The sequence below is a fragment of the Hyla sarda genome, chromosome 11 (genome assembly GCF_029499605.1).
Source record: "Hyla sarda isolate aHylSar1 chromosome 11, aHylSar1.hap1, whole genome shotgun sequence".
Taxonomy (NCBI): Eukaryota; Metazoa; Chordata; class Amphibia; order Anura; family Hylidae; genus Hyla; species Hyla sarda.
In genome coordinates, this window is record NC_079199.1 from 1,203,340 (window position 1) to 1,230,544 (window position 27,205).

General features: G+C 54.1%; 1 protein-coding gene across 1 annotated transcript; it reads right to left on the reverse strand.

Moving 5' to 3' along the window:
* Positions 1-3,008: 3,008 nt before the first annotated feature.
* SEL1L (SEL1L adaptor subunit of ERAD E3 ubiquitin ligase) lies at positions 3,009-25,688 on the reverse strand. Its single transcript, XM_056547264.1, is given in 22 exon segments — positions 3,009-4,814; positions 5,390-5,518; positions 5,602-5,774; positions 6,097-6,171; positions 9,193-9,358; positions 9,494-9,642; positions 10,041-10,128; positions 10,200-10,262; positions 11,928-12,005; positions 12,351-12,371; positions 12,373-12,420; positions 12,687-12,743; positions 13,950-14,104; positions 14,676-14,757; positions 15,725-15,784; positions 15,876-15,929; positions 16,707-16,869; positions 16,939-17,044; positions 18,488-18,655; positions 21,124-21,340; positions 24,361-24,389; positions 25,525-25,688. Coding segments are annotated over 22 exon segments (2,397 nt in total). The 5' UTR covers positions 25,622-25,688; the 3' UTR covers positions 3,009-4,595.
* Between the last annotated feature and the right edge of the window lie 1,517 nt (positions 25,689-27,205).

The following is a 27,205-nucleotide window of genomic DNA, read 5'->3' on the forward strand; positions in this document are numbered from 1 at the left end:
TGCACTGTATCTGTGTACCAGAGAGAGAGAGAGTACCTGCACTGTATCTGTGTACCAGAGAGAGAGAGAGAGAGAGTACCTGCACTGTATCTGTGTACCAGAGAGAGAGAGAGTACCTGCACTGTATCTGTGTACCAGAGAGAGAGAGAGAGAGAGTACCTGCACTGTATCTGTGTACCAGAGAGAGAGAGTACCTGCACTATATCTGTGTACCAGAGAGAGAGTACCTGCACTGTATCTGTGTACCTGAGAGAGAGAGAGTACCTGCACTGTATCTGTGGACCTGAGAGAGAGAGAGAGAGTACCTGCACTGTATCTGTGTACCAGAGAGAGAGTACCTGCACTGTATCTGTGTACCAGAGAGAGAGTACCTGCACTGTATCTGTGTACCTGAGAGAGAGAGAGTACCTGCACTGTATCTGTGGACCTGAGAGAGAGAGAGAGAGAGAGTACCTGCACTGTATCTGTGGACCTGAGAGAGAGAGTACCTGCACTGTATCTGTGGACCTGAGAGAGAGAGAGAGAGTACCTGCACTGTATCTGTGGACCTGAGAGAGAGAGAGAGAGTACCTGCACTGTATCTGTGGACCTGAGAGAGAGAGAGAGAGTACCTGCACTGTATCTGTGGACCTGAGAGAGAGAGAGAGTACCTGCACTGTATCTGTGGACCTGAGAGAGAGAGAGAGAGTACCTGCACTGTATCTGTGGACCTGAGAGAGAGAGAGAGTACCTGCACTGTATCTGTGGACCTGAGAGAGAGAGAGAGTACCTGCACTGTATCTGTGTACCTGAGAGAGAGTACCTGCACTGTATCTGTGTACCTGAGAGAGAGAGAGTACCTGCACTGTATCTGTGTACCTGAGAGAGAGAGAGAGTACCTGCACTGTATCTGTGGACCTGAGAGAGAGAGATAGAACCTGGGATAATGTGACTTTCTATCTATCTCTATGAGTTTGGTGCCGTTCTGTAGATTTGATGTAACTGCACAGTGTGACCCGGCGTCTGCTCTACCGCTCTCTGCTATCAGCCGCCCCTCTATCGCTCTCTGTTATCAGCCGCCCCTCTATCGCTCTCTGTTATCAGCCGCCCCTCTACCGCTCTCTGCTATCAGCCGCCCCTCTACCGCTCTCTGTTATCAGCCGCCCCTCTACCGCTCTCTGCTATCAGCCGCCCCTCTACCGCTCTCTGCTATCAGCCGCCCCTCTACCGCTCTCTTATCAGCCGCCCCTCTACCGCTCTCTTATCAGCCGCCCCTCTACCGCTCTCTGCCATCAGCCGCCCCTCTACCGCTCTCTGCCATCAGCCGCCCCTCTACCGCTCTCTGCCATCAGCCGCCCCTCTATCGCTCTCTGCCATCAGCCGCCCCTCTATCGCTCTCTGCCATCAGCCGCCCCTCTATCGCTCTCTGCCATCAGCCGCCCCTCTATCGCTCTCTGCCATCAGCCGCCCCTCTATCGCTCTCTGCCATCAGCCGCCCCTCTACCGCTCTCTGCCATCAGCCGCCCCTCTACCGCTCTCTGCCATCAGCCGCCCCTCTACCGCTCTCTGCCATCAGCCGCCCCTCTACCGCTCTCTGCCATCAGCCGCCCCTCTACCGCTCTCTGCCATCAGCCGCCCCTCTACCGCTCTCTGCCATCAGCCGCCCCTCTACCGCTCTCTGCCATCAGCCGCCCCTCTATCGCTCTCTGCCATCAGCCGCCCCTCTATCGCTCTCTGCCATCAGCCGCCCCTCTACCGCTCTCTGTTATCAGCCGCCCCTCTATCGCTCTCTTATCAGCCGCCCCTCTACCGCTCTCTGTTATCAGCCGCCCCTCTACCGCTCTCTGTTATCAGCCGCCCCTCTATCGCTCTCTGTTATCAGCCGCCCCTCTATCGCTCTCTCTTATCAGCCGCCCCTCTATCGCTCTCTTATCAGCCGCCCCTCTATCGCTCTCTTATCAGCCGCCCCTCTACCGCTCTCTTATCAGCCGCCCCTCTACCGCTCTCTTATCAGCCGCCCCTCTATCGCTCTCTTATCAGCCGCCCCTCTATCGCTCTCTTATCAGCCGCCCCTCTACCGCTCTCTGTTATCAGCCGCCCCTCTACCGCTCTCTGTTATCAGCCGCCCCTCTAACGCTCTCTGTTATCAGCCGCCCCTCTATCGCTCTCTGTTATCAGCCGCCCCTCTATCGCTCTCTGTTATCAGCCGCCCCTCTATCGCTCTCTGTTATCAGCCGCCCCTCTATCGCTCTCTGTTATCAGCCGCCCCTCTATCGCTCTCTGCCATCAGCCGCCCCTCTATCGCTCTCTTATCAGCCGCCCCTCTACCGCTCTCTTATCAGCCGCCCCTCTACCGCTCTCTGTTATCAGCCGCCCCTCTATCGCTCTCTTATCAGCCGCCCCTCTATCGCTCTCTTATCAGCCGCCCCTCTATCGCTCTCTTATCAGCCGCCCCTCTACCGCTCTCTGTTATCAGCCGCCCCTCTATCGCTCTCTGTTATCAGCCGCCCCTCTATCGCTCTCTTATCAGCCGCCCCTCTATCGCTCTCTGTTATCAGCCGCCCCTCTATCGCTCTCTGTTATCAGCCGCCCCTCTATCGCTCTCTGTTATCAGCCGCCCCTCTATCGCTCTCTGTTATCAGCCGCCCCTCTATCGCTCTCTGTTATCAGCCGCCCCTCTATCTCTCTCTATCAGCCGCCCCTCTATCTCTCTCTGTTATCAGCCGCCCCTCTATCTCTCTCTGTTATCAGCCGCCCCTCTATCGCTCTCTGTTATCAGCCGCCCCTCTATCGCTCTCTGTTATCAGCCGCCCCTCTATCTCTCTCTGTTATCAGCAGCCCCTCTATCTCTCTCTGTTATCAGCCGCCCCTCTATCGCTCTCTGTTATCAGCCGCCCCTCTATCGCTCTCTGTTATCAGCCGCCCCTCTATCGCTCTCTGTTATCAGCCGCCCCTCTATCGCTCTCTGTTATCAGCCGCCTGCCCACAGATCATCTTGCACCGACAGCAAATCACAAATCATCTGCTTTTCTTTTTCTGATTTTATTACTTAAATAAAACTCACAAGCCAGAGAGCGACAGCGCTGAACCCTGACCCCTCACAGCGGCGCCACCGCCAGGAATCAGCGACAACTCGCCCCACAGGAGAGAGTCCAATAGTCATGTGACGGGCGGCAGTCACACAATCCTCTGCGGACAGAGCAAAAATCCTGAAATGTCCTGATAGCAGCGGGAAACTAAAAACTACAACCCCCATCATCACCACCGACAATACCAACCTGTGCCAGGCATCACTACCGGAGGGCAGATTGAAGTCTGTGCCAGGCATCACTACCGGGGGGGCAGATTGAAGTCTGTGCCAGGCATCACTACCGGAGGGCAGATTGAAGTCTGTGCCAGGCCTCACTACCGGGGGGGCAGATTGAAGTCTGTGCCAGGCATCACTACAAGAGGGATAGATTGTAGTCTGTGCCAGGCATCACTACCCGAGGGATAGATTGAAGTCTGTGCCAGGCATCACTAAGCTTATGCTAGATCAGTAGTCTTCAAACTACTAGATGTTGCAAAACTACAACTCCCAGCATGCTCGGACAGCCGGGGTCTTGCCGACTAGACAGTTGTCTTACCTTTCATTTTGTTTTCTTCAAGGCCAAAGGCAGCAGAGATGGGTAATGAAGAAGATAGAGAAGTTCTCCAGGGCACCTTATTGTACTGACCCTCAGGTAGTGATGCCTGGCACAGGTCGCTGGTGACAGTCAGTGATGAGGTAAATTATATTTTTGGGACTGCTGGGCACCAAGACTCTGTTCAACAACATAAAAGGGTATTCCAGCCCCTAGAACACAGCCTGTGGCATGCTGGGAGTTGTAGTTTTGCAACAGCTGGAGGCACCCTGGTTGGGAAACACTGCCCTAAAAACTTAATCGCTATTCACATTATGGGGGGGGGGGGGGGGGGGGATCTGATTGTGACGCTTCCTGATGAGAGATAAAGTGGGTTGTCTATGGGGGCGCAGGAGTATTGTGGATCGGGGGGACCCTGTTAGGGGCTGGAATACCTCTTTAAATTTTATCTTTTACCCAGAGTTCCACCTTAGGGACTGCACCCCAAATTTAAGGGGGGGGGGGGGGGAGAATAAGAAGGAACAATTGAAACCCTTACAAGCGCTTTATAAAAATAATCATCTAGAGATGGCGGCTGATCTGTGAGCCCCACATATAACCGCGTCCACGGTACAGGGGGGGGGGGGGGGCCCGGGGTCCACAGTACAGAGGGGTCCTGCTACCCCCCCCCCCCCCCCCCCGGCACAGAACATGTATGTGGGAGAAGCCGCATACTAGTGACCTCTAGTGGTGTGGCAGGATGGTGGACAGAGAGGACCCCACATCGGATCAGATTATAAAAGCATTTGGCCCTATTGAGGAAATAGTTCTGGATTTTTCCCATCAGTCCCAGAGATCGAGTCTGTAATAAATAGCGGAATCCTCCGGACTCTTCAGACAGCGCAGAGACGGGAAACACAATGACGACCCTGGCGTGGAGTCAGTCGCCCAGTGGTTGCATACGTCAGGTGATGCTGCAGGAGCTCCGGTCTCTACTCACAGGACGCAGTGATGTCACTGAGGCGGCGGCAGCTGCTGCGCTTCCTGCTGTGGCGGCTGATCCTGCTGTGGCGGTCTCGGTGCAGGGGTTGGAGGTCTCGGAATCACCTGTGGTTGCCGTTGGCGATACGCGATGACGGTCCCGAGCAGCAGCGCTATGATGGTCATCAGGTAGAGGTCCCACTCCGGCCCCAGCAGCTGATCCATATCCACCTGCGACACCATCTCCTTCATCTAAACGACAGATAGAGAAGTTACTATGAGGGGCCCAGACTACAGCCTAAAGGGGAGACCCCCCCTAGAGTATGGGACAGAGATAAAGAAGTTACTATGAGGGGCCCCAAACGACAGCCTAAAGGGGAGACCCACCCCCCACATCCTAGAGTATGGGACAGAGATAAAGAGGTTACTATGAGGGGCCCCAAACGACAGCCTAAAGGGAAGACCCCCCACATCCTAGAGTATGGGACAGAGATAAAGAAGTTATTATGAGGGGCCCCAAACTACAGCCTAAAGGGAAGACCCCCCACATCCTAGAGTATGGGACAGAGATAAAGAAGTTATTATGAGGGGCCCCAAACTACAGCCTAAAGGGGAGACCCACCCCCCCCCCCATCCTAGAGTATGGGACAGAGATAAAGAGGTTACTAGGAGGGGCCCCAAACGACAGCCTAAAGGGGAGACCCACCCCCCACATCCTAGAGTATGGGACAGAGATAATGAGGTTACTATGAGGGGCCCAGACTACAGCCTAAAGGGGAGACCCCCTGTGTATATTGGGGGTTCCTATTGGATCATTATTGACTTACATTCAGCTCCTGCAGATACTGGAGCGAGTACAAGAAGCCGAGTTTACACAGCGCCAGGAAGACCGGGACCTGGGCATCTGGACTGGCTTCAGCCGCCATATCATAAAACCGCTTAGCGAGGTGGATGTCCTGTAGAAGAGAGGAGCGTACATAAGGAATACAGCCATCCAGCAGAATAGCGAGTGCAGCTCTGGAGTACACGGTGGGAATACCTGTTTAATGCCCAGCCCCTTCTCATGCATGTAGCCCAGATTAAACATGGCCTGTGCGCTGTGCTGCTGCTCCGACGCCAACCGGTAATGAATAAACGCCGTCTCATAATCGATCTCCGTCCCGTAGCCGTAGAAATGATAATCACCGAGCTTCAGCCGGGCCACGGTATATCCTAGAAGAGAACACAAAGGAACGTGCAGGACATTACTCTCTATATCATAAGCCGCTGGCTGTCCGGACATGCTGGGAGTTGTAGTTGTGCAACAGCTGGAGACACCCTGGTTGGGAAACCATGACCTAAAGAGTAACTCTGGAAAGATGAGTATTGCAGGTTATAGAGAAGAATATGGCGGGTGGGTCGGGCACTGATCTAGAAGTCGATCACATGATGCAGCCCGCAAGAGATGGACGGAACGTTCTTCATAGACAATAGGAGGAGGAGATATAAAATGTGGGAAGACCCCGACTATAGATCATGGACGCCGTGTACGCACCTTGTGCAGCCGCCCGGTTCCAGTGCAGGAGAGCGCGCGGGTACGTCTCATTTTCACCAAACAGATAGGCTTCTTCTGCAGGAGGAGAAAGGGTTAACACCATGTCATCGAATGAGAGAGATAGAAGATGTTCTGGGGGCAACAGAGAGGAGGAGGAGGAGGAATCCATCATACAGAGAGGAGGAGGAGGAGGAATCCATCATACAGAGAGGAGGAGGAGGAGGAGGAGGAGGAATCCATCATACAGAGAGGAGGAGGAGGAGGAGGAATCCATCATACAGAGAGGAGGAGGAGGAGGAATCCATCATACAGAGAGGAGGAGGAGGAGGAGGAGGAATCCATCATACAGAGAGGAGGAGGAGGAGGAGGAGGAATCCATCATACAGAGAGGAGGAGGAGGAATCCATCATACAGAGAGGAGGAGGAGGAGGAGGAGGAATCCATCATACAGAGAGGAGGAGGAGGAGGAGGAGGAATCCATCATACAGAGAGGAGGAGGAGGAGGAATCCATCATACAGAGAGGAGGAGGAGGAGGAGGAATCCATCATACAGAGAGGAGGAGGAGGAGGAATCCATCATACAGAGAGGAGGAGGAGGAGGAGGAATCCATCATACAGAGAGGAGGAGGAGGAGGAATCCATCATACAGAGAGGAGGAGGAGGAGGAGGAGGAATCCATCATACAGAGAGGAGGAGGAGGAGGAGGAGGAATCCATCATACAGAGAGGAGGAGGAGGAGGAGGAATCCATCATACAGAGAGGAGGAGGAGGAGGAGGAATCCATCATACAGAGAGGAGGAGGAGGAGGAATCCATCATACAGAGAGGAGGAGGAGGAGGAATCCATCATACAGAGAGGAGGAGGAGGAGGAGGAGGAATCCATCATACAGAGAGGAGGAGGAGGAGGAGGAGGAATCCATCATACAGAGAGGAGGAGGAGGAGGAGGAATCCATCATACAGAGAGGAGGAGGAGGAGGAATCCATCATACAGAGAGGAGGAGGAGGAGGAGGAGGAATCCATCATACAGAGAGGAGGAGGAGGAGGAATCCATCATACAGAGAGGAGGAGGAGGAGGAATCCATCATACAGAGAGGAGGAGGAGGAATCCATCATACAGAGAGGAGGAGGAGGAGGAGGAGGAATCCATCATACAGAGAGGAGGAGGAGGAGGAATCCATCATACAGAGAGGAGGAGGAGGAATCCATCATACAGAGAGGAGGAGGAGGAGGAGGAATCCATCATACAGAGAGGAGGAGGAGGAGGAGGAGGAGGAGGAGGAATCCATCATACAGAGAGGAGGAGGAGGAATCCATCATACAGAGAGAGGAGGAGGAGGAGGAGGAATCCATCATACAGAGAGAGGAGGAGGAGGAGGAGGAATCCATCATACAGAGAGAGGAGGAGGAGGAGGAGGAATCCATCATACAGAGAGAGGAGGAGGAGGAGGAGGAATCCATCATACAGAGAGAGGAGGAGGAGGAGGAGGAATCCATCATACAGAGAGAGGAGGAGGAGGAGGAGGAATCCATCATACAGAGAGAGGAGGAGGAGGAGGAGGAATCCATCATACAGAGAGAGGAGGAGGAGGAGGAGGAATCCATCATACAGAGAGAGGAGGAGGAGGAGGAGGAATCCATCATACAGAGAGAGGAGGAGGAGGAGGAATCCATCATACAGAGAGAGGAGGAGGAGGAGGAATCCATCATACAGAGAGAGGAGGAGGAGGAGGAGGAATCCATCATACAGAGAGAGGAGGAGGAGGAGGAGGAATCCATCATACAGAGAGAGGAGGAGGAGGAGGAGGAATCCATCATACAGAGAGAGGAGGAGGAGGAGGAGGAATCCATCATACAGAGAGAGGAGGAGGAGGAGGAGGAATCCATCATACAGAGAGAGGAGGAGGAGGAGGAGGAATCCATCATACAGAGAGAGGAGGAGGAGGAGGAGGAATCCATCATACAGAGAGAGGAGGAGGAGGAGGAGGAATCCATCATACAGAGAGAGGAGGAGGAATCCATCATACAGAGAGAGGAGGAGGAGGAGGAGGAATCCATCAGAGAGAGGAGGAGGAGGAGGAATCCATCAGAGAGAGGAGGAGGAGGAGGAGGAGGAATCCATCATACAGAGAGAGGAGGAGGAGGAGGAGGAGGAATCCATCATACAGAGAGAGGAGGAGGAGGAGGAGGAGGAATCCATCATACAGAGAGAGGAGGAGGAGGAGGAATCCATCATACAGAGAGAGGAGGAGGAGGAGGAATCCATCATACAGAGAGAGGAGGAGGAGGAGGAGGAATCCATCATACAGAGAGAGGAGGAATCCATCATACAGAGAGAGGAGGAGGAGGAGGAATCCATCATACAGAGAGAGGAGGAGGAGGAGGAATCCATCATACAGAGAGAGGAGGAGGAGGAGGAGGAGGAGGAATCCATCATACAGAGAGAGGAGGAGGAGGAATCCATCATACAGAGAGAGGAGGAGGAGGAGGAATCCATCATACAGAGAGAGGAGGAGGAGGAGGAGGAGGAATCCATCATACAGAGAGAGGAGGAGGAGGAGGAATCCATCATACAGAGAGGAGGAGGAGGAGGAATCCATCATACAGAGAGAGGAGGAGGAGGAATCCATCATACAGAGAGAGGAGGAGGAGGAGGAATCCATCATACAGAGAGAGGAGGAGGAGGAATCCATCATACAGAGAGGAGGAGGAGGAGGAGGGGGGGGGGGGGAAAGAGACCATACCAGGAGGAGGAGGAGGGGGGGAACCATACTAGGAGGAGGAGGGGGTGGGGGGGTGGGGAGAGACCATACTAGGAGGAGGAGGGGGTGGGGAGAGACCATACTAGGAGGAGGGGGGGGGGGGGAGAGACCATACTAGGAGGAGGAGGAGGGGGGGAACCATACTAGGAGGAGGAGGGGGTGGGGGGGTGGGGAGAGACCATACTAGGAGGAGGAGGAGGGGGGGGACCATACTAGGAGGAGGAGGGGGTGGGGGGGTGGGGAGAGACCATACTAGGAGGAGGGGGGAGACATTTCATTAGGTGCAGCATGTCATCAGGTCCTGTGATTAACCCCTTGGGCGCCCTGCTTCTTACTCTGGTCCAGGATGAAGGCCGCGTTACTTTGCGCCACCTCGTATCCCTGCTCGGCCAGTAACAAGTACTGGACCACAGCGGTGTTGGAGTTTCCGTTCTTGTAGCCGTTATACGCAGTCATCAGCCTCTCCGACCATCGGCCGCGTTCACACACGTTCTTAAACAGCTGGAAAAAAAAATACATTAAAGAAGAGAAAACTGAAATCGTCCTCTCTGCGGAGCCTGCAGGACAGTATTCCGGCTCTACAGCATTGGTTATCTCCAGGTCACATGACGCGCAGCCATTTCGGGGTTCACTTACTTCTACAGCGGTTTGGCAGGAGCGCAGGACTCCGGTGCCGGTGGCGTGCATCTGAGCCAGGTTGTAGAAAGCCAAAATGTGACCCCCCTGAGACGCCAGGTTAAAATACTTCAGGGCCTGTTTGTAATCTCTCTTCACTCCGACGCCATCTGCAAACAGACGAGAGGTAAAGTCATCAGTCACCTCTGCCAGCGCCGGGCATCACCGCTCGGGTGAGGGGTCACCGCCCTGTGGGCGCCAAATCATAAGGAAGCCTGGAGACGTCTCATGATCTGTGGTGGTCTCAGCAACCCCTGGTTATCTATGTATCCTATCAGTGTTTCCCAACCAGTGTGCCTCCAGCTGTTGCAAAACTGCAACTCCCAGCATGCCCGGACAGCCTTTGCATGCTGGGAGTTGTAGTTTTGCAACAGCTGGAGGCACACTGGTTGGGAAACAATGCTCTCTCTTATTGGCAAGTGATAAGTTACAACGTTTAAAGCCACATAGGGTGATCACGAGATTATAACCGCACTAGAAGCGGTCGGCGCCTTTATCTGGTACTTACTGTAGTACATGGACCCGAGCTGAAGCTGCCCGTCCACCCAGCCCTGCTCCGCAGCCTTCTGGAAATACTTCAGCGCCAGGTCATAGTTCTGTGAATGAACATTAGAACCGCGGAGACATCGTATACACAAAACGGAGGACTAATCTGAGGGGCACTCACCACAGGGACGCCGCGGCCGTACAGATACGCCATACCCAGACCGCTCTGCCCCACGGGGTTCCCCTGTCACAGAATGGGAAGATTAATACATACAGAGAAAAGGTTCATCTCACACCGCCACCTAGTGCCCACAGGTCTCATTCCTTCTCACACCGCCACCTAGTGCCCACAGGTCTCATTCCTTCTCACACCGCCATCTAGTGCCCACAGGTCCCATTCCTTCTCACACCGCCACCTAGTGCCCACAGGTCTCATTCCTTCTCACACCGCCATCTAGTGCCCACAGGTCCCATTTATTCTCACACCGCCATCTAGTGCCCACAGGTCCCATTCCTTCTCACACCGCCATCTAGTGCCCACAGGTCCCATTCCTTCTCACACCGCCACCTAGTGCCCACAGGTCCCATTCCTTCTCACACCGCCACCTAGTGCCCACAGGTCCCATTCCTTCTCACACCGCCACCTAGTGCCCACAGGTCCCATTCCTTCTCACACCGCCACCTAGTGCCCACAGGTCCCATTCCTTCTAACACCGCCACCTAGTGCCCACAGGTCCCATTCCTTCTCACACCGCCACCTAGTGCCCACAGGTCCCATTCCTTCTCACACCGCCACCTAGTGCCCACAGGTCCCATTCCTTCTCACACCGCCACCTAGTGCCCACAGGTCCCATTCATTCTAACACCGCCACCTAGTGCCCACAGGTCTCATTCATTCTCACACCGCCATCTAGTGCCCACAGGTCCCATTCCTTCTCACACCGCCATCTAGTGCCCACAGGTCCCATTCATTCTAACACCGCCACCTAGTGCCCACAGGTCCCATTCATTCTAACACCGCCATCTAGTGCCCACAGGTCCCATTCCTTCTCACACCGCCACCTAGTGCCCACAGGTCCCATTCCTTCTAACACCGCCACCTAGTGCCCACAGGTCCCATTCCTTCTCACACCGCCACCTAGTGCCCACAGGTCCCATTCATTCTCACACCGCCACCTAGTGCCCACAGGTCCCATTCATTCTCACACCGCCACCTAGTGCCCACAGGTCCCATTCATTCTCACACCGCCATCTAGTGCCCACAGGTCCCATTCATTCTCACACCGCCACCTAGTGCCCACAGGTCCCATTCATTGTCACACCGCCACCTAGTGCCCACAGGTCCTATTCCTTCTCACACCGCCATCTAGTGCCCACAGGTCCCATTCCTTCTCACACCGCCACCTAGTGCCCACAGGTCCTATTCATTCTCACACCGCCATCTAGTGCCCACAGGTCTCATTCATTCTCACACCGCCATCTAGTGCCCACAGGTCCTATTCCTTCTCACACCGCCATCTAGTGCCCACAGGTCCCATTCCTTCTCACACCGCCACCTAGTGCCCACAGGTCCCATTCATTCTAACACGGCCACCTAGTGCCCACAGGTCCCATTCATTCTCACACCGCCATCTAGTGCCCACAGGTCCCATTCCTTCTAACACCGCCATCTAGTGCCCACAGGTCCCATTCATTGTCACACCGCCACCTAGTGCCCACGGGTCCCATTCATTCTAACACGGCCACCTAGTGCCCACAGGTCCCATTCATTCTCACACCGCCATCTAGTGCCCACAGGTCCCATTCCTTCTCACACCGCCATCTATTGCCCGCAGGTCCCATTCCTTCTCATACCGCCATCTAGTGCCCACAGACTAATCCAGGAGCAGGAGCTACCATTCACACATACCATGTCCGCTGCTTTCTTGAAGTACTGTAGGGCAGTTTCGTTGCTCTGCAGCACAGTGTCGCTGCCCTCTGAATACATCTGGAAGAGAAACAATGAGACACCATGGACAAGATCCCTAGAGGGGCGGCTCCAGATTTAGAGGACTGGGAGGGGGGGGGGCTCCAGATGTAGAGGACTTGGGGGGGGGGGGGGGGCTCCAGATGTAGAGGACTTGGGGGGGGGCTCCAGATGTAGAGGACTTGGGGGGGGGGCTCCAGATGTAGAGGACTTGGGGGGGGGCTCCAGATGTAGAGGACTTGGGGGGGGGGGCTCCAGATGTAGAGGACTTGGGGGGGGGCTCCAGATGTAGAGGACTTGGGGGGGGGCTCCAGATGTAGAGGACTTGGGGTTGAGAACACGGATCCCCAGGAGGAGCACACTCACCTTTCCCAGGAACGCCATGGCAGTGCGAGTTTCCGGCGTTGGCCGCCTGGTTGAAGTACTCGAAGGCTCTCTGTGCAACATGAAAGAGAAAGACGACATCAGGTCAGAACGGGAAAGGAAGAAAAGGGGCGAATGGTGGAAAACATCTCCCCAAGAAGAAGTGCCGCCATCTACTGCCATTATATCATATGGAATAACTGAGTCCGTCCAGCTCCCTGTATAAACACAATACACCGCCATCACCTCGGGGGTCATCTACCTTCTATACAGGGAACATGTGACCCTCATCTCTCCTCCGGTCATAAGTGGATGAAGACCGAGAGAGGAATAATGTACCTGATGGTTCTGTTCTACACCACGTCCTCCATGTAGATGAAGCTGCCCGAGGCCGACCTGAGGAGACAAGGAAAGAATCATCTCCATCCACACAGGATCAGCTATGTATATACATACCAGCAGAATAGTGAGTGCAGCTCTGGGGTATAATACAGGATATAACTCAGGATCAGTACAGGATAAGTAATGTAATGTATGTACACAGTGATCTCACCAGCAGAATAGTGAGTACAGCTCTGGGGTATAATACAGGATATAACTCAGGATCAGTACAGGATAAGTAATGTAATGTATGTACACAGTGACCTCACCAGCAGAATAGCGAGTACAGCTCTGGGGTATAATACAGGATATAACTCAGGATCAGTACAGGATAAGTAATGTATATACACAGTGATCTCACCAGCAGAATAGTGAGTACAGCTCTGGAGTATAATACAGGATAAGTAATGTAATGTATATACACAGTGACCTCACCAGCAGAATAGTGAGTACAGCTCTGGGGTATAATACAGGATATAACTCAGGATCAGTACAGGATAAGTAATGTAATGTATATACACAGTGATCTCACCAGCAGAATAGTGAGTACAGCTCTGGAGTATAATACAGGATATAACTCAGGATCAGTACAGGATAAGTAATGTAATGTATATACACAGTGATCTCACCAGCAGAATAGTGAGTGCAGCTCTGGAGTATAATACAGGATATAACTCAGGATCAGTACAGGATAAGTAATGTAATGTATGTACACAGTGACCTCACCAGCAGAATAGTGAGTACAGCTCTGGAGTATAATACAGGATATAACTCAGGATCAGTACAGGATAAGGCTGGGTTCACACTACGTTTTCTCCCATACGGGAGCGCATACGGCAGGGGGGAGCTAAAACCTTGCGCTCCCGTATGTCATTCATTTCAATGAGCCGACCGGAGTGAAACGTTCGGTCCGGTCGGCTCATTTTTGCGCCGTATGCGCTTTTACAACCGGACCTAAAACCGTGGTTGACCACAGTTTTAGGTCCGGTTGTAAAAGCGCATACGGCGCAAAAATGAGCCGACCGGACCGAACGTTTCACTCCGGTCGGCTCATTGAAATGAATGACATACGGAGCGCATACGGTGACATACGGGAGCGCGAGCTTTTAGCTCCCCCCTGCCGTATGCGCTCCCGTATGGGAGAAAACGTAGTGTGAACCCAGCCTAAGTAATGTAATGTATGTACACAGTGATATCACCAGCAGAATAGTGAGTACCGACCTGAGCCTGCACATCTCCTTTCTCGGCCAGGAATTGGTAGTATTGGATCAGATCTTCCTCCAGCATGCCACTGGCCATCCCGGGGTTCTCGACCTCATCGGGGAGGCGAATCCTCTGAACTACGGTTCCTCCGGTAAGTGAAATGTCACTGGCCACTGTGGGAAGACGGCAGAAATAAAATGATAGATCAATGATAGTTATTGGCTTAGATCCTTCTTTTCTATCTACTGATTTATCTGCAGAATATAATGTACGGTGTGTGACAACACATGGAGGAGCGAGGTACATAACAGGCATTTATTATAACCAGGGAAGATTCTCCTGAATCTTATAGATATGAAGCAGCTTCTGATCAGTGTCCTGACTCACGTCGATGGCCGTTTTTACTGCGGTGTTGATTAGAGATGAGCGAACTTACAATAAATTCGATTCGTCACAAACTTCTCGGCTCGGCAGTTGATGACTTTTCCTGCATAAATTAGTTCAGCTTTCAGGTGCTCCAGTGGGCTGGAAAAGGTGAATACATTCCTAGGAAAGAGTCTCCTAGGAATGTATCCACCTTTTCCAGCCACCGGAGCACCTGAAAGCTGAACTAATTTATGCAAAAAAAGTCATCAACTGCCGAGCTGAGAAGTTCGCGACGAATCGAATTTACTGTAAGTTCGCTCATCTCTAGTGTTTATGTTAAACTTTTTTTAGTTCACGGATGTAACACTATAATATTACCGTGATTTGCAACCAGTCGATAATGTGTCAGGGCAGATTCACAGCTCTGCAGAACACCGATCCCAGCCCAGTAGCGATAACCCTGCAAAAGCAGAAATATAAATATACACAATATAATAATCACCATAAAAACTTTCCATTACCACTGATATAATACAAAATATAATGTCAAATATATAACATAAAATATTTATCATATATATTTTATATCATATTAGATTATGTTTTAAAGCGCAACTGTCATGAGTTTTTAGCCCCCCGGACTATTACACTGACAACGTGAGAGTAACCTTTATCGCTTTTCCTCTTTCTTTTATAACTTATAAAATACATTTATCCAGCGGTCAGTCACAGTCGGATAGGCGTGGCCTGGGGTTCGCAAAGCCCCTCCGCTGCCGCCATGCGTACCCTCTCCTTTCAGTGCTGGGATCGCTGTGTTGTAAGACACAGGGCATGCGCCCCCCCCCCCTTCCTCTAGTGCTGCACCTGCGCAGTGAGCGCATAGGCAGCGGGAGAGAGCGCTCGCTCTGTCAATGCAGGGCGGTGGCGCGCGCATGTCAGGAGGGGCGCATGCGCTGTGGATGCGCGGTGTCTTACAACACAGCGATCCCAGCACTGAAAGGATCACAACGTGGCGGCGGCGGCAGGGCTTTGCCACGCCTATCCGACTGTGACTGACCGCTGGATAAATGTATTTTATACGTTATGGGGGGGTATTTGCACTTTAATATAATATATTTAAAAAATAATAATAGTAATATTATATGATCAGTCAGGCCTTTATATATATATATTTATTTTGTTTTTGTTACATTTTATATTATATTAAGACATAATATAATTTTTTTATTTTTTATTTTTTTTATAGATAACATTTTATTTATTTATTTATTTATGTTGTAGACCAGCGTTTCCCAATATATGTGCCTTCAGCTGTTGCAATACTACAACTCCCAGAATGCCCGGACAGCGCTGGGAGTTGTAGTTTTGCAACAGCTGAAGGCACATATATTGGGAAACACTGTTGTAGATGGATGATCTGTACTCACCAGAACCATATGTGCAATGAGGTTCCCTCCTAACGCTCCAAACGTATAATAGATAAGAGCCTGCAACATCCAAAAGCCACAATCACATGACACATCCCAGAGAATCCCTCAGACCCCCGTATAGAGCAGTGAAACCCCCCACTCCTCTTACCTTCGCCTGACTGGAGTTCACACCAAGACCGGCTGCATAGAGGAAACCAAGAGCCTAAAATAAGAAGACACAATGTTACCCGGTAGTATAAGGGCCTAAGCGCCATCGTCGTGCCCACCGTCCCTGTGTACGAGTAATATCAGTATGTCAGCTCTTGGGACGAGGACAGGTCCGCCTGGTACAAGTGGCATCAGGTGAGCAGTAATAAAATGGACCCTGCACAGTTTTGGCCACTTTGCTAAAGCTCGGATGCAGTTTACCCCCATTGACTGTGATGTAATAAAGCTGTGGGGTTAGAGGGGTCGACCCTATAACAAGTGAATGACAAAGGAAAAGGGGGGCTCCCTGTGATTCTAAGAAAGGGGGGTCCCTGGGAGAACGGCATGTGTAGACTACCCCCTCCATACAGGTCTATGGGACGGTCTGAGGTAGCCAGGGGCTGTAGGCTGCTAACTCCAGCAGGTAAATAGTTAATGGATCGGAAGTGTGAACATGTGACCTCTGAGTCCTGGGACCCCCGGATCTGAGATAACAGGAGATCCCAGTGCTCAGACCCCGCACTTATATCCTGAGTTAATGGTGGGATTTTACATTAAAGTGCTGCTACGGTTAGTGCAGTGAAACAGTGTTTTTCCAGTCAGGGTGCCTCCAGCTGTTGCAAAACTACAACTCCCCAGCATGCCCGGACAGCCGTTGGCTGTCCGGGCATGCTGGCAGTTGTAGTTTTGCAACAGATGGAGGCACCCTGACTGGAAAAACACTGCAGTGGGAGCAAATCTTCTGAATTCCCTTGTGGCTCCTATTATCAGGTATTATTTGGGGGGCTCTTACCGTCTGCCCTCGGGGGGATCCCTGCTCAGTCAGTTTCTCCAGAAGAGTTTTGGCGGAGGGGATATCCTGCTTCAAGGGGTCTCCAAACAACAAGGCGTAGGCCACCTTCTCCATGGCTTTCATGTGATTCATGTCTGAAGCCTTCAGGAAGTATTGGTAAGCCCTGCAGAAGAGACGGCACAGTGAGGACCTGCACGGTACAGGGAGACAGAAGACGAGCGGCGGCACCTACTCTCTCCTCTGGGACCGCTTGGTGCTCTCGTTCAGCATCTTCATCCCCTGCTGGAACAGGTCGTCCGCCTCCTGCATCTGATGCCTCTGGGCGGCTTCTTCCTCCGCTGGAATAAAAAATTAAGTGCAATGCAAAAAAGAGATAAGTGCAATGAATCAGTGATTGGGGCGGAGCAAGGGGGCCCGCAGTCTAAAGGCGGAGCAAGGGGGGCCCGCAGTCTAAAGGCGGAGCAAGGGGGGCCCGCAGTCTAAAGGCGGAGCAAGGGGGCCCGCAGTCTAAAGGCGGAGCAAGGGGGCCCGCAGTCTAAAGGCGGAGCAAGGGGGCCCGCAGTCTAAAGGCGGAGCAAGGGGGCCCGCAGTCTAAAGGCGGAGCAAGGGGGCCCGCAGTCTAAAGGCGGAGCAAGGGGGCCCGCAGTCTAAAGGCGGAGCAAGGGGCCCGCAGTCTAAAGGCGGAGCAAGGGGGCCCGCAGTCTAAAGGCGGAGCAAGGGGGCCCGCAGTCTAAAGGCGGAGCAAGGGGGCCCGCAGTCTAAAGGCGGAGCAAGGGGGCCCGCAGTCTAAAGGCGGAGCAAGGGGGCCCCGCAGTCTAAAGGCAGAGCAAGGGGGCCCCGCAGTCTAAAGGCAGAGCAAGGGGGCCCCGCAGTCTAAAAGGCAGAGCAAGGGGCCCCGCAGTCTAAAAGGCAGAGCAAGGGGGGCCCCGCAGTCTAAAAGGCAGAGCAAGGGGGCCCGCAGTCTAAAGGCAGAGCAAGGGGCCCCGCAGTCTAAAGGCAGAGCAAGGGGCCCCCGCAGTCTAAAAGGCAGAGCAAGGGGGCCCCGCAGTCTAAAAGGCAGAGCAAGGGGGCCCGCAGTCTAAAGGCAGAGCAAAGGGGGCCCCCGCAGTCTAAAGGCGGAGCAAGGGGGCCCGCAGTCTAAAGGCAGAGCAAGGGGGCCCCGCAGTCTAAAGGCAGAGCAAGGGGGCCCGCAGTCTAAAGGCAGAGCAAGGGGGCCCGCAGTCTAGAGGCGGAGTACGGGGGCCCGCAGTCTAGAGGCGGAGTACGGGGGCCCGCAGTCTAGAGGCGGAGTAAGGGGGCCCCGCAGTCTAGAGGCGGAGTAAGGGGTCCACAGTCTAAGGGGGTAGTAAGGGGTCCACAGTCTAAGGGGGGAGTAAGGATGGAATCTTCACTGGCTGACTATCCCATTATGGATTGGATACTGGCGCTGTCTGTATTTAAAAAAAAATAGTTAATAATTAAAACAGGGTTTATTCCAAAAACTGCAACATTAAGTTTCGAGGCCAAAAATTATCTCTTCGTCAGGTAGTGGATAAAAACAAATGGCTTTTGTCAAGGTTAAAAAGACAATGGTTACCAATCACTACCGGGTCATGAGGTCACGCCTGGACTTTCAATAGAACAATAAGCCACATTCACACCCGGCACCTGTGGATTGTGGTCACCAGAACACCCCTAATATTGTGGATCCCTCTAGACAGTGTGAACACGGCCTTAAGGTCATTGATATAGCAAACACTAAGGAGGGACACAGCTATCGTCTTCCCCAGGGGGGCACTTACTTTCGCAGAAGCCCCATTTCAGGTCGCTCTTGTAATCGTAGGTGGTGGCGCACCATAGGCGCCCGTCCTCCCGGCCGTCTGACGTGCACTCCTCGTATTCCTTCTCCATGAAGAGGAAGGGGAAATGACAGGGCTCTCCCTCCGCCGTCCCCCCGATGGCTGTGATCACTGATGGAGACATCACAGGTTAGTGACAAAACCCTGAACAGTGGTGTCTACGAGCAGAGGATCTGGTGCTTCGTATCAGTGCAGTTCTGTACTGTACAATGTATGAAGGATGAGAGAGTGTAGACAGACAGTCTGTACATAATATTGTGTTGTGGGACAGTTATGGTACACGGAGGGTTAATGAGTGGACGCCTGCACCCGTCACCTCCATCCCCTATGACTATGGTACACGGAGGGTTAATGAGTGGACGCCTGCGCCCGTCGCCTCCGTCACCTATGGTACACGGAGGGTTAATGAGTGGACGCCTGCGCCCGTCGCCTCCGTCACCTATGGTACACGGAGGGTTAATGAGTGGACGCCTGCGCCCGTCGCCTCCATCACCTATGGTACACAGAGGGTTAATGAGTGGACGCCTGCGCCCGTCGCCTCCATCACCTATGGTACACGGAGGGTTAATGAGTGGACGCCTGCGCCCGTCGCCTCCGTCACCTATGGTACACGGAGGGTTAATGAGTGGACGCCTGCGCCCGTCGCCTCCGTCACCTATGGTACACGGAGGGTTAATGAGTGGACGCCTGCGCCCGTCGCCTCCGTCACCTATGGTACACGGGAGGGTTAATGAGTGGACGCCTGCGCCCGTCGCCTCCGTCACCTATGGTACACGGAGGGTTAATGAGTGGACGCCTGCGCCCGTCGCCTCCGTCACCTATGGTACACGGAGGGTTAATGAGTGGACGCCTGCGCCCGTCGCCTCCGTCACCTATGGTACACGGAGGGTTAATGAGTGGACGCCTGCGCCCGTCGCCTCCGTCACCTATGGTACACGGAGGGTTAATGAGTGGACGCCTGCGCCCGTCGCCTCCGTCACCTATGGTACACGGAGGGTTAATGAGTGGACGCCTGCGCCCGTCGCCTCCGTCACCTATGGTACACGGAGGGTTAATGAGTGGACGCCTGCGCCCCGTCACCTATGGTACACGGAGGGTTAATGAGTGGACGCCTGCGCCCGTCACCTATGGTACACGGAGGGTTAATGAGTGGACGCCTGCGCCCCCGTCGCCTCCGTCACCTATGGTACACGGAGGGTTACATGAGTGGACGCCTGCGCCCGTCGCCTCCGTCACCTATGGTACACGGAGGGTTAATGAGTGGACGCCTGCGCCCGTCGCCTCCGATCACCTATGGTACACGGAGGGTTAATGAGTGGACGCCTGCGCCCGTCGCCTCCATCACCTATGGTACACGGAGGGTTAATGAGTGGACGCCTGCGCCCGTCGCCTCCATCACCTATGGTACACGGAGGGTTAATGAGTGGACGCCTGCGCCCGTCGCCTCCATCACCTATGGTACACGGAGGGTTAATGAGTGGACGCCTGCGCCCGTCGCCTCCATCACCTATGGTACACGGAGGGTTAATGAGTGGACGCCTGCGCCCGTCGCCTCCATCACCTATGGTACACGGAGGGTTAATGAGTGGACGCCTGCGCCCGTCAGTACACGGAGGGTTAATGAGTGGACGCCTGCGCCCGTCAGTACACGGAGGGTTAATGAGTGGACGCCTGCGCCCGTCAGTACACGGAGGGTTAATGAGTGGACGCCTGCGCCCGTCGCCTCCATCACCTATGGTACACGGAGGGTTAATGAGTGGACGCCTGCGCCCGTCACCTCCATCACCTATGGTACACGGAGGGTTAATGAGTGGACGCCTGCGCCCGTCGCCTCCATCACCTATGGTACACGGAGGGTTAATGAGTGGACGCCTGCGCCCGTCACCTCCATCACCTATGGTACACGGAGGGTTAATGAGTGGACGCCTGCGCCCGTCACCTCCATCACCTATGGTACACGGAGGGTTAATGAGTGGACGCCTGCGCCCGTCACCCCCATCATCTTTCTCTGATAATAAACTTTACAGGTTTCACTTTCAGCCGCAGTCGGTTGTTTACAGCGTCGTGGACCAATGAGCTCGCGAGGAGACGGCGACACCTGAATGATGAAACTCTACACACTGTTACCTAAGAAGGGGCCTCCAGCTGCTGCAACTACAACTCCCAGCATGCCCAGACAGCCGGAGGACCCCCCCCACCCCCGGACACAAGTCACAGCCGGAGGACCCCACCCCCCACCCCCCGGACACAAGTCACAGCCGGAGGACCCCACCCCCCGGACACAAGTCACAGCCGGAGGACCCCACCCCCCACCCCCCGGACACAAGTCACAGCCGGAGGACCCCACCCCCCACCCCCCGGACACAAGTCACAGCCGGAGGACCCCAACCCCCGGACACAAGTCACAGCCGGAGGACCCCACCCCCCGGACACAAGTCACAGCCGGAGGACCCTCCTCCCCCCCCCCCCCGGACACAATTCACAGCCGAGGCCCCCCCCCCCCAACAATCCCCAGGACAAGATTTTGGAGATTCTGTGTGACCCGATTATGGGGTCCCCCGGGCCCCTGGTGACTGTACCTGATTTCTGGACATCTGTACCCGTGGCCCCGGGGCCCCCCTCAGGGACGTCTGTGTTGTCCAGGAAGGTGACTGTCTGTGCGTTTGTCTCTGGATCCTGAGGGGTTTCCTGGTCTGGGTTCAGGGGTGCAGGAGTCTGGGGGGTCTCCTCCTCCTCCGTCCACCATGGTGAAGTCTCAGGGTCCAACTGATCTCCTGTGGGGGGGTGCGGCAGGTCCTGGTGAAGAGACTTATAGTCAGGATAATGGGGGGGGGGGCTCCACACTGTACATTATAAGGGGGGGGGGGCTCCACACTGTACATTATAAGGGGGGGGGGGCTCCACACTGTACATTATAAGGGGGGGGGGGCTCCACACTGTACATTATAAGGGGGGGGGGGGCTCCACACTGTACATTATAAGGGGGGGGGGCTCCACACTGTACATTATAAGGGGGGGGGGGCTCCACACTGTACATTATAAGGGGGGGGGGGGGGGCGCTCCACACTGTACATTATAAGGGGGGGGGGGCGCTCCACACTGTACATTATAAGGGGGGGGGGGGCTCTCCACACTGTACATTATAAGGGGGGGGGGGCGCTCCACACTGTACATTATAAGGGGGGGGGGCGCTCCACACTGTACATTATAAGGGGGGGGGGCTCCACACTGTACATTATAAGGGGGGGGGGGGGCGCTCCACACTGTACATTATAAGGGGGGGGGGCGCTCCACACTGTACATTATAAGGGGGGGGGGGGCGCTCCACACTGTACATTATAAGGGGGGGGGGGCTCCACACTGTACATTATAAGGGGGGGGGGGGCTCCACACTGTACATTATAAGGGGGGGGGGGGCTCCACACTGTACATTATAAGGGGGGGGGGGGCTCCACACTGTACATTATAAGGGGGGGGGGGGCTCCACACTGTACATTATAAGGGGGGGGGGGCTCCACACTGTACATTATAAGGGGGGGGGGCTCCACACTGTACATTATAAGGGGGGGGGGGCTCCACACTGTACATTATAAGGGGGGGGGGCTCCACACTGTACATTATAAGGGGGGGGGGGGCTCCACACTGTACATTATAAGGGGGGGGGGGCTCCACACTGTACATTATAAGGGGGGGGGCTCCACACTGTACATTATAAGGGGGGGGCTCCACACTGTACATTATAAGGGGGGGGGCTCCACACTGTACATTATAAGGGGGGGGGGGCTCCACACTGTACATTATAAGGGGGGGGGGGCTCCACACTGTACATTATAAGGGGGGGGGCTCCACACTGTACATTATAAGGGGGGGGGGCTCCACACTGTACATTATAAGGGGGGGGGCTCCACACTGTACATTATAAGGGGGGGGGCTCCACACTGTACATTATAAGGGGGGGGGGCTCCACACTGTACATTATAAGGGGGGGGGCTCCACACTGTACATTATAAGGGGGGGGGGGCGCTCCACACTGTACATTATAAGGGGGGGGGGGGCGCTCCACACTGTACATTATAAGGGGGGGGGGGCGCTCCACACTGTACATTATAAGGGGGGGGGGGCGCTCCACACTGTACATTATAAGGGGGGGGGGGGGGCGCTCCACACTGTACATTATAAGGGGGGGGGGGGGCGCTCCACACTGTACATTATAAGGGGGGGGGGGGGGCGCTCCACACTGTACATTATAAAGGGGGGGGCTCCACACTGTACATTATTAGGGGGGGGGCTCCACACTGTACATTATAAGGGGGGGGGGGGCTCCACACTGTACATTATAAGGGGGGGGGGGGCTCCACACTGTACATTATAAGGGGGGGGGGCTCCACACTGTACATTATAAGGGGGGGCTCCACACTGTACATTATAAGGGGGGGCTCCACACTGTACATTATAAGGGGGGGGGGCTCCACACTGTACATTATAAGGGGGGGGGCTCCACACTGTACATTATAAGGGGGGGGGCTCCACACTGTACATTATAAGGGGGGGGGGCTCCACACTGTACATTATAAGGGGGGGGGGCTCCACACTGTACATTATAAGGGGGGGGGGCTCCACACTGTACATTATAAGGGGGGGGGGCTCCACACTGTACATTATAAGGGGGGGGGGCTCCACACTGTACATTATAAGGGGGGGGGCTCCACACTGTACATTATAAGGGGGGGGGGGGCTCCACACTGTACATTATAAGGGGGGGGGGGCTCCACACTGTACATTATAAGGGGGGGGGGGCTCCACACTGTACATTATAAGGGGGGGGGGGCTCCACACTGTACATTATAAGGGGGGGGGCTCCACACTGTACATTATAAGGGGGGGGGGGCTCCACACTGTACATTATAAGGGGGGGGGGGCTCCACACTGTACATTATAAGGGGGGGGGGCTCCACACTGTACATTATAAGGGGGGGGGGGCTCCACACTGTACATTATAAGGGGGGGGGCTCCACACTGTACATTATAAGGGGGGGGGGGGCTCCACACTGTACATTATAAGGGGGGGGGGGCTCCACACTGTACATTATAAGGGGGGGGGGCTCCACACTGTACATTATAAGGGGGGGGGGGCTCCACACTGTACATTATAAGGGGGGGGGGCTCCACACTGTACATTATAAGGGGGGGGGGGCTCCACACTGTACATTATAAGGGGGGGGGGGCTCCACACTGTACATTATAAGGGGGGGGGGGGGCTCCACACTGTACATTATAAGGGGGGGGGGGGGGCTCCACACTGTACATTATAAGGGGGGGGGGGCTCCACACTGTACATTATAAGGGGGGGGGGCTCCACACTGTACATTATAAGGGGGGGGGGCTCCACACTGTACATTATAAGGGGGGGGGGGGGCTCCACACTGTACATTATAAGGGGGGGGGGCTCCACACTGTACATTATAAGGGGGGGGGGGCTCCACACTGTACATTATAAGGGGGGGGGGGCTCCACACTGTACATTATAAGGGGGGGGGGCTCCACACTGTACATTATAAGGGGGGGGGCTCCACACTGTACATTATAAGGGGGGGGGGGCTCCACACTGTACATTATAAGGGGGGGGGGCTCCACACTGTACATTATAAGGGGGGGGGGGGCTCCACACTGTACATTATAAGGGGGGGGCTCCACACTGTACATTATAAGGGGGGGCTCCACACTGTACATTATAAGGGGGGGGGGGGGCTCCACACTGTACATTATAAGGGGGGGGGGGCTCCACACTGTACATTATAAGGGGGGGGGGCACTCACCGAGGTCTCATCATTTTCTCCTTCATCATCTGAAAAAGAAGAAACAAGAATCGGTCATTACCGCCCTCAGACATCTGGGGACCCTCATTTCTGGATACTGCCCCCGGAGTGGCATTACCTCATCTCTCCTCCTGTCAGTCAGGGGTCCCCCCCCCCATCTCTCCTCCTGTCAGTCAGTGGCCCCCCTCTTCCTCTATCAGTTGGGGCCCCTCCTCCTCTATCAGTTGGGGCCCCTCCTCCTCTATCAGTTGGGGCCCCTCCTCCTCTATCAGTTGGGGCCCCTCTTCCTCTATCAGTTGGGGCCCCTCTTCCTCTATCAGTTGGGGCCCCTCTTCCTCTATCAGTTGGGGCCCCTCTTCCTCTATCAGTTGGGGCCCCACTTCCTCTACCACTTGGGGCCCCACTTCCTCTACCAGTTGGGGCCCCACTTCCTCTACCAGTTGGGGCCCCTCTTCCTCTATCACTTGGGGCCCCACTTCCTCTATCAGTTGGGGCCCCTCTTCCTCTATCAGTTGGGGCCCCTCCTCCTCTATCAGTTGGGGCCCCTCCTCCTCTATCAGTTGGGGCCCCTCTTCCTCTATCAGTTGGGGCCCCTCTTCCTCTATCAGTTGGGGCCCCTCCTCCTCTATCAGTTGGGGCCCCTCCTCCTCTATCAGTTGGGGCCCTTCCTCCTCTATCAGTTGGGGCCCCTCTTCCTCTATCAGTTGGGGCCCCTCTTCCTCTATCAGTTGGGGCCCCTCTTCCTCTATCAGTTGGGGCCCCTCTTCCTCTATCAGTTGGGGCCCCTCTTCCTCTATCAGTTGGGGCCCCTCTTCCTCTATCAGTTGGGGCCCCTCCTCCTCTATCAGTTGGGGCCCCTCCTCCTCTATCAGTTGGGGCCCCTCTTCCTCTATCACTTGGGGCCCCTCTTCCTCTATCAGTTGGGGCCCCTCTTCCTCTATCAGTTGGGGCCCCTCTTCCTCTATCAGTTGGGGCCCCTCTTCCTCTATCACTTGGAGCCCCTCTTCCTCTATCACTTGGGGCCCCTCTTCCTCTATCAGTTGGGGCCCCTCCTCCTCTATCAGTTGGGGCCCCTCTTCCTCTATCAGTTGGGGCCCCTCTTCCTCTATCAGTGGGGGCCCCTCTTCCTCTATCACTTGGGGCCCCTCCGCCCCTGTCACTCACCGGCCGCAGCCCGCAGGACCCCGCACCCCAGCAGAGCCGTGATGACCCCGCAGTAGAGCCCGAGGAGCAGCAGAGCCCGCACCGTCCGGCCGCCCATTCCGCACTGACAGCTCCCGGCTCCAGCCGCGGCCTAAACTAGAACCTGGAGCCCCGAGCCCGACCAATCAGCAGCCGCGGCACTAATACCTGGACCAATCGGGAAGCGGCGCTGCAGGAGCAGCCAATCAGAGCAGCCGGGAGGGAATTCCAGCAGAAAAGTGACGTCATCCACGCTCGGCTACATGGCCCTCTGTGATTGGCTGCTGAGGATTGTAAACAAACTACAACTCCGAGCATTCCCTGCCGTCTGCCCAGTGCGATGGGATTATGGGAAATGTAGTCCTGAAGAATGAATTATCTATAAGCAGCTGCTTTAGTAGTCAGCGGTGGGTGCTGTGCTGTGGGGGCCCCGGGCTCTAAAACAGGGGCTCCTCTTTATTTACAGTATATGGGTCTAATACAGGGGCTCCTCTTTATTTACAGTATATGGGTCTAATACAGGGGCTCCTCTTTATTTACAGTATATGGGTCTAATACAGGGGCTCCTCTTTATTTACAGTATATGGGTCTAATACAGGGGCTCCTCTTTATTTACAGTATATGGGTCTAATACAGGAGCTCCTCTTTATTTACAGTATATGGGTCTAATACAGGGGCTCCTCTTTATTTACAGTATATGGGTCTAATACAGGGGCTCCTCTTTATTTACAGTATATGGGTCTAATACAGGGGCTCCTCTTTATTTACAGTATATGGGTCTAATACAGGGGCTCCTCTTTATTTACAGTATATGGGTCTAATACAGGGGCTCCTCTTTATTTACAGTATATGGGTCTAATACAGGGGCTCCTCTTTATTTACAGTATATGGGTCTAATACAGGGGCTCCTCTTTATTTACAGTATATGGGTCTAATACAGGGGCTCCTCTTTATTTACAGTATATGGGTCTAATACAGGGGCTCCTCTTTATTTACAGTATATGGGTCTAATACAGGGGCTCCTCTTTATTTACAGTATATGGGTCTAATACAGGGGCTCCTCTTTATTTACAGTATATGGGTCTAATACAGGGGCTCCTCTTTATTTACAGTATATGGGTCTAATACAGGGGCTCCTCTTTATTTACAGTATATGGGTCTAATACAGGGGCTCCTCTTTATTTACAGTATATGGGTCTAATACAGGGGCTCCTCTTTATTTACAGTATATGGGTCTAATACAGGGGCTCCTCTTTATTTACAGTATATGGGTCTAATACAGGGGCTCCTCTTTATTTACAGTATATGGGTCTAATACAGGGGCTCCTCTTTATTTACAGTATATGGGTCTAATACAGGGGCTCCTCTTTATTTACAGTATATGGGTCTAATACAGGGGCTCCTCTTTATTTACAGTATATGGGTCTAATACAGGAGCTCCTCTTTATTTACAGTATATGGGTCTAATACAGGGGCTCCTCTTTATTTACAGTATATGGGTCTAATACAGGGGCTCCTCTTTACTTACAGTATATGGGTCTAATACAGGAGCTCCTCTTTATTTACAGTATATGGGTCTAATACAGGGGCTCCTCTTTATTTACAGTATATGGGTCTAATACAGGGGCTCCTCTTTATTTACAGTATATGGGTCTAATACAGG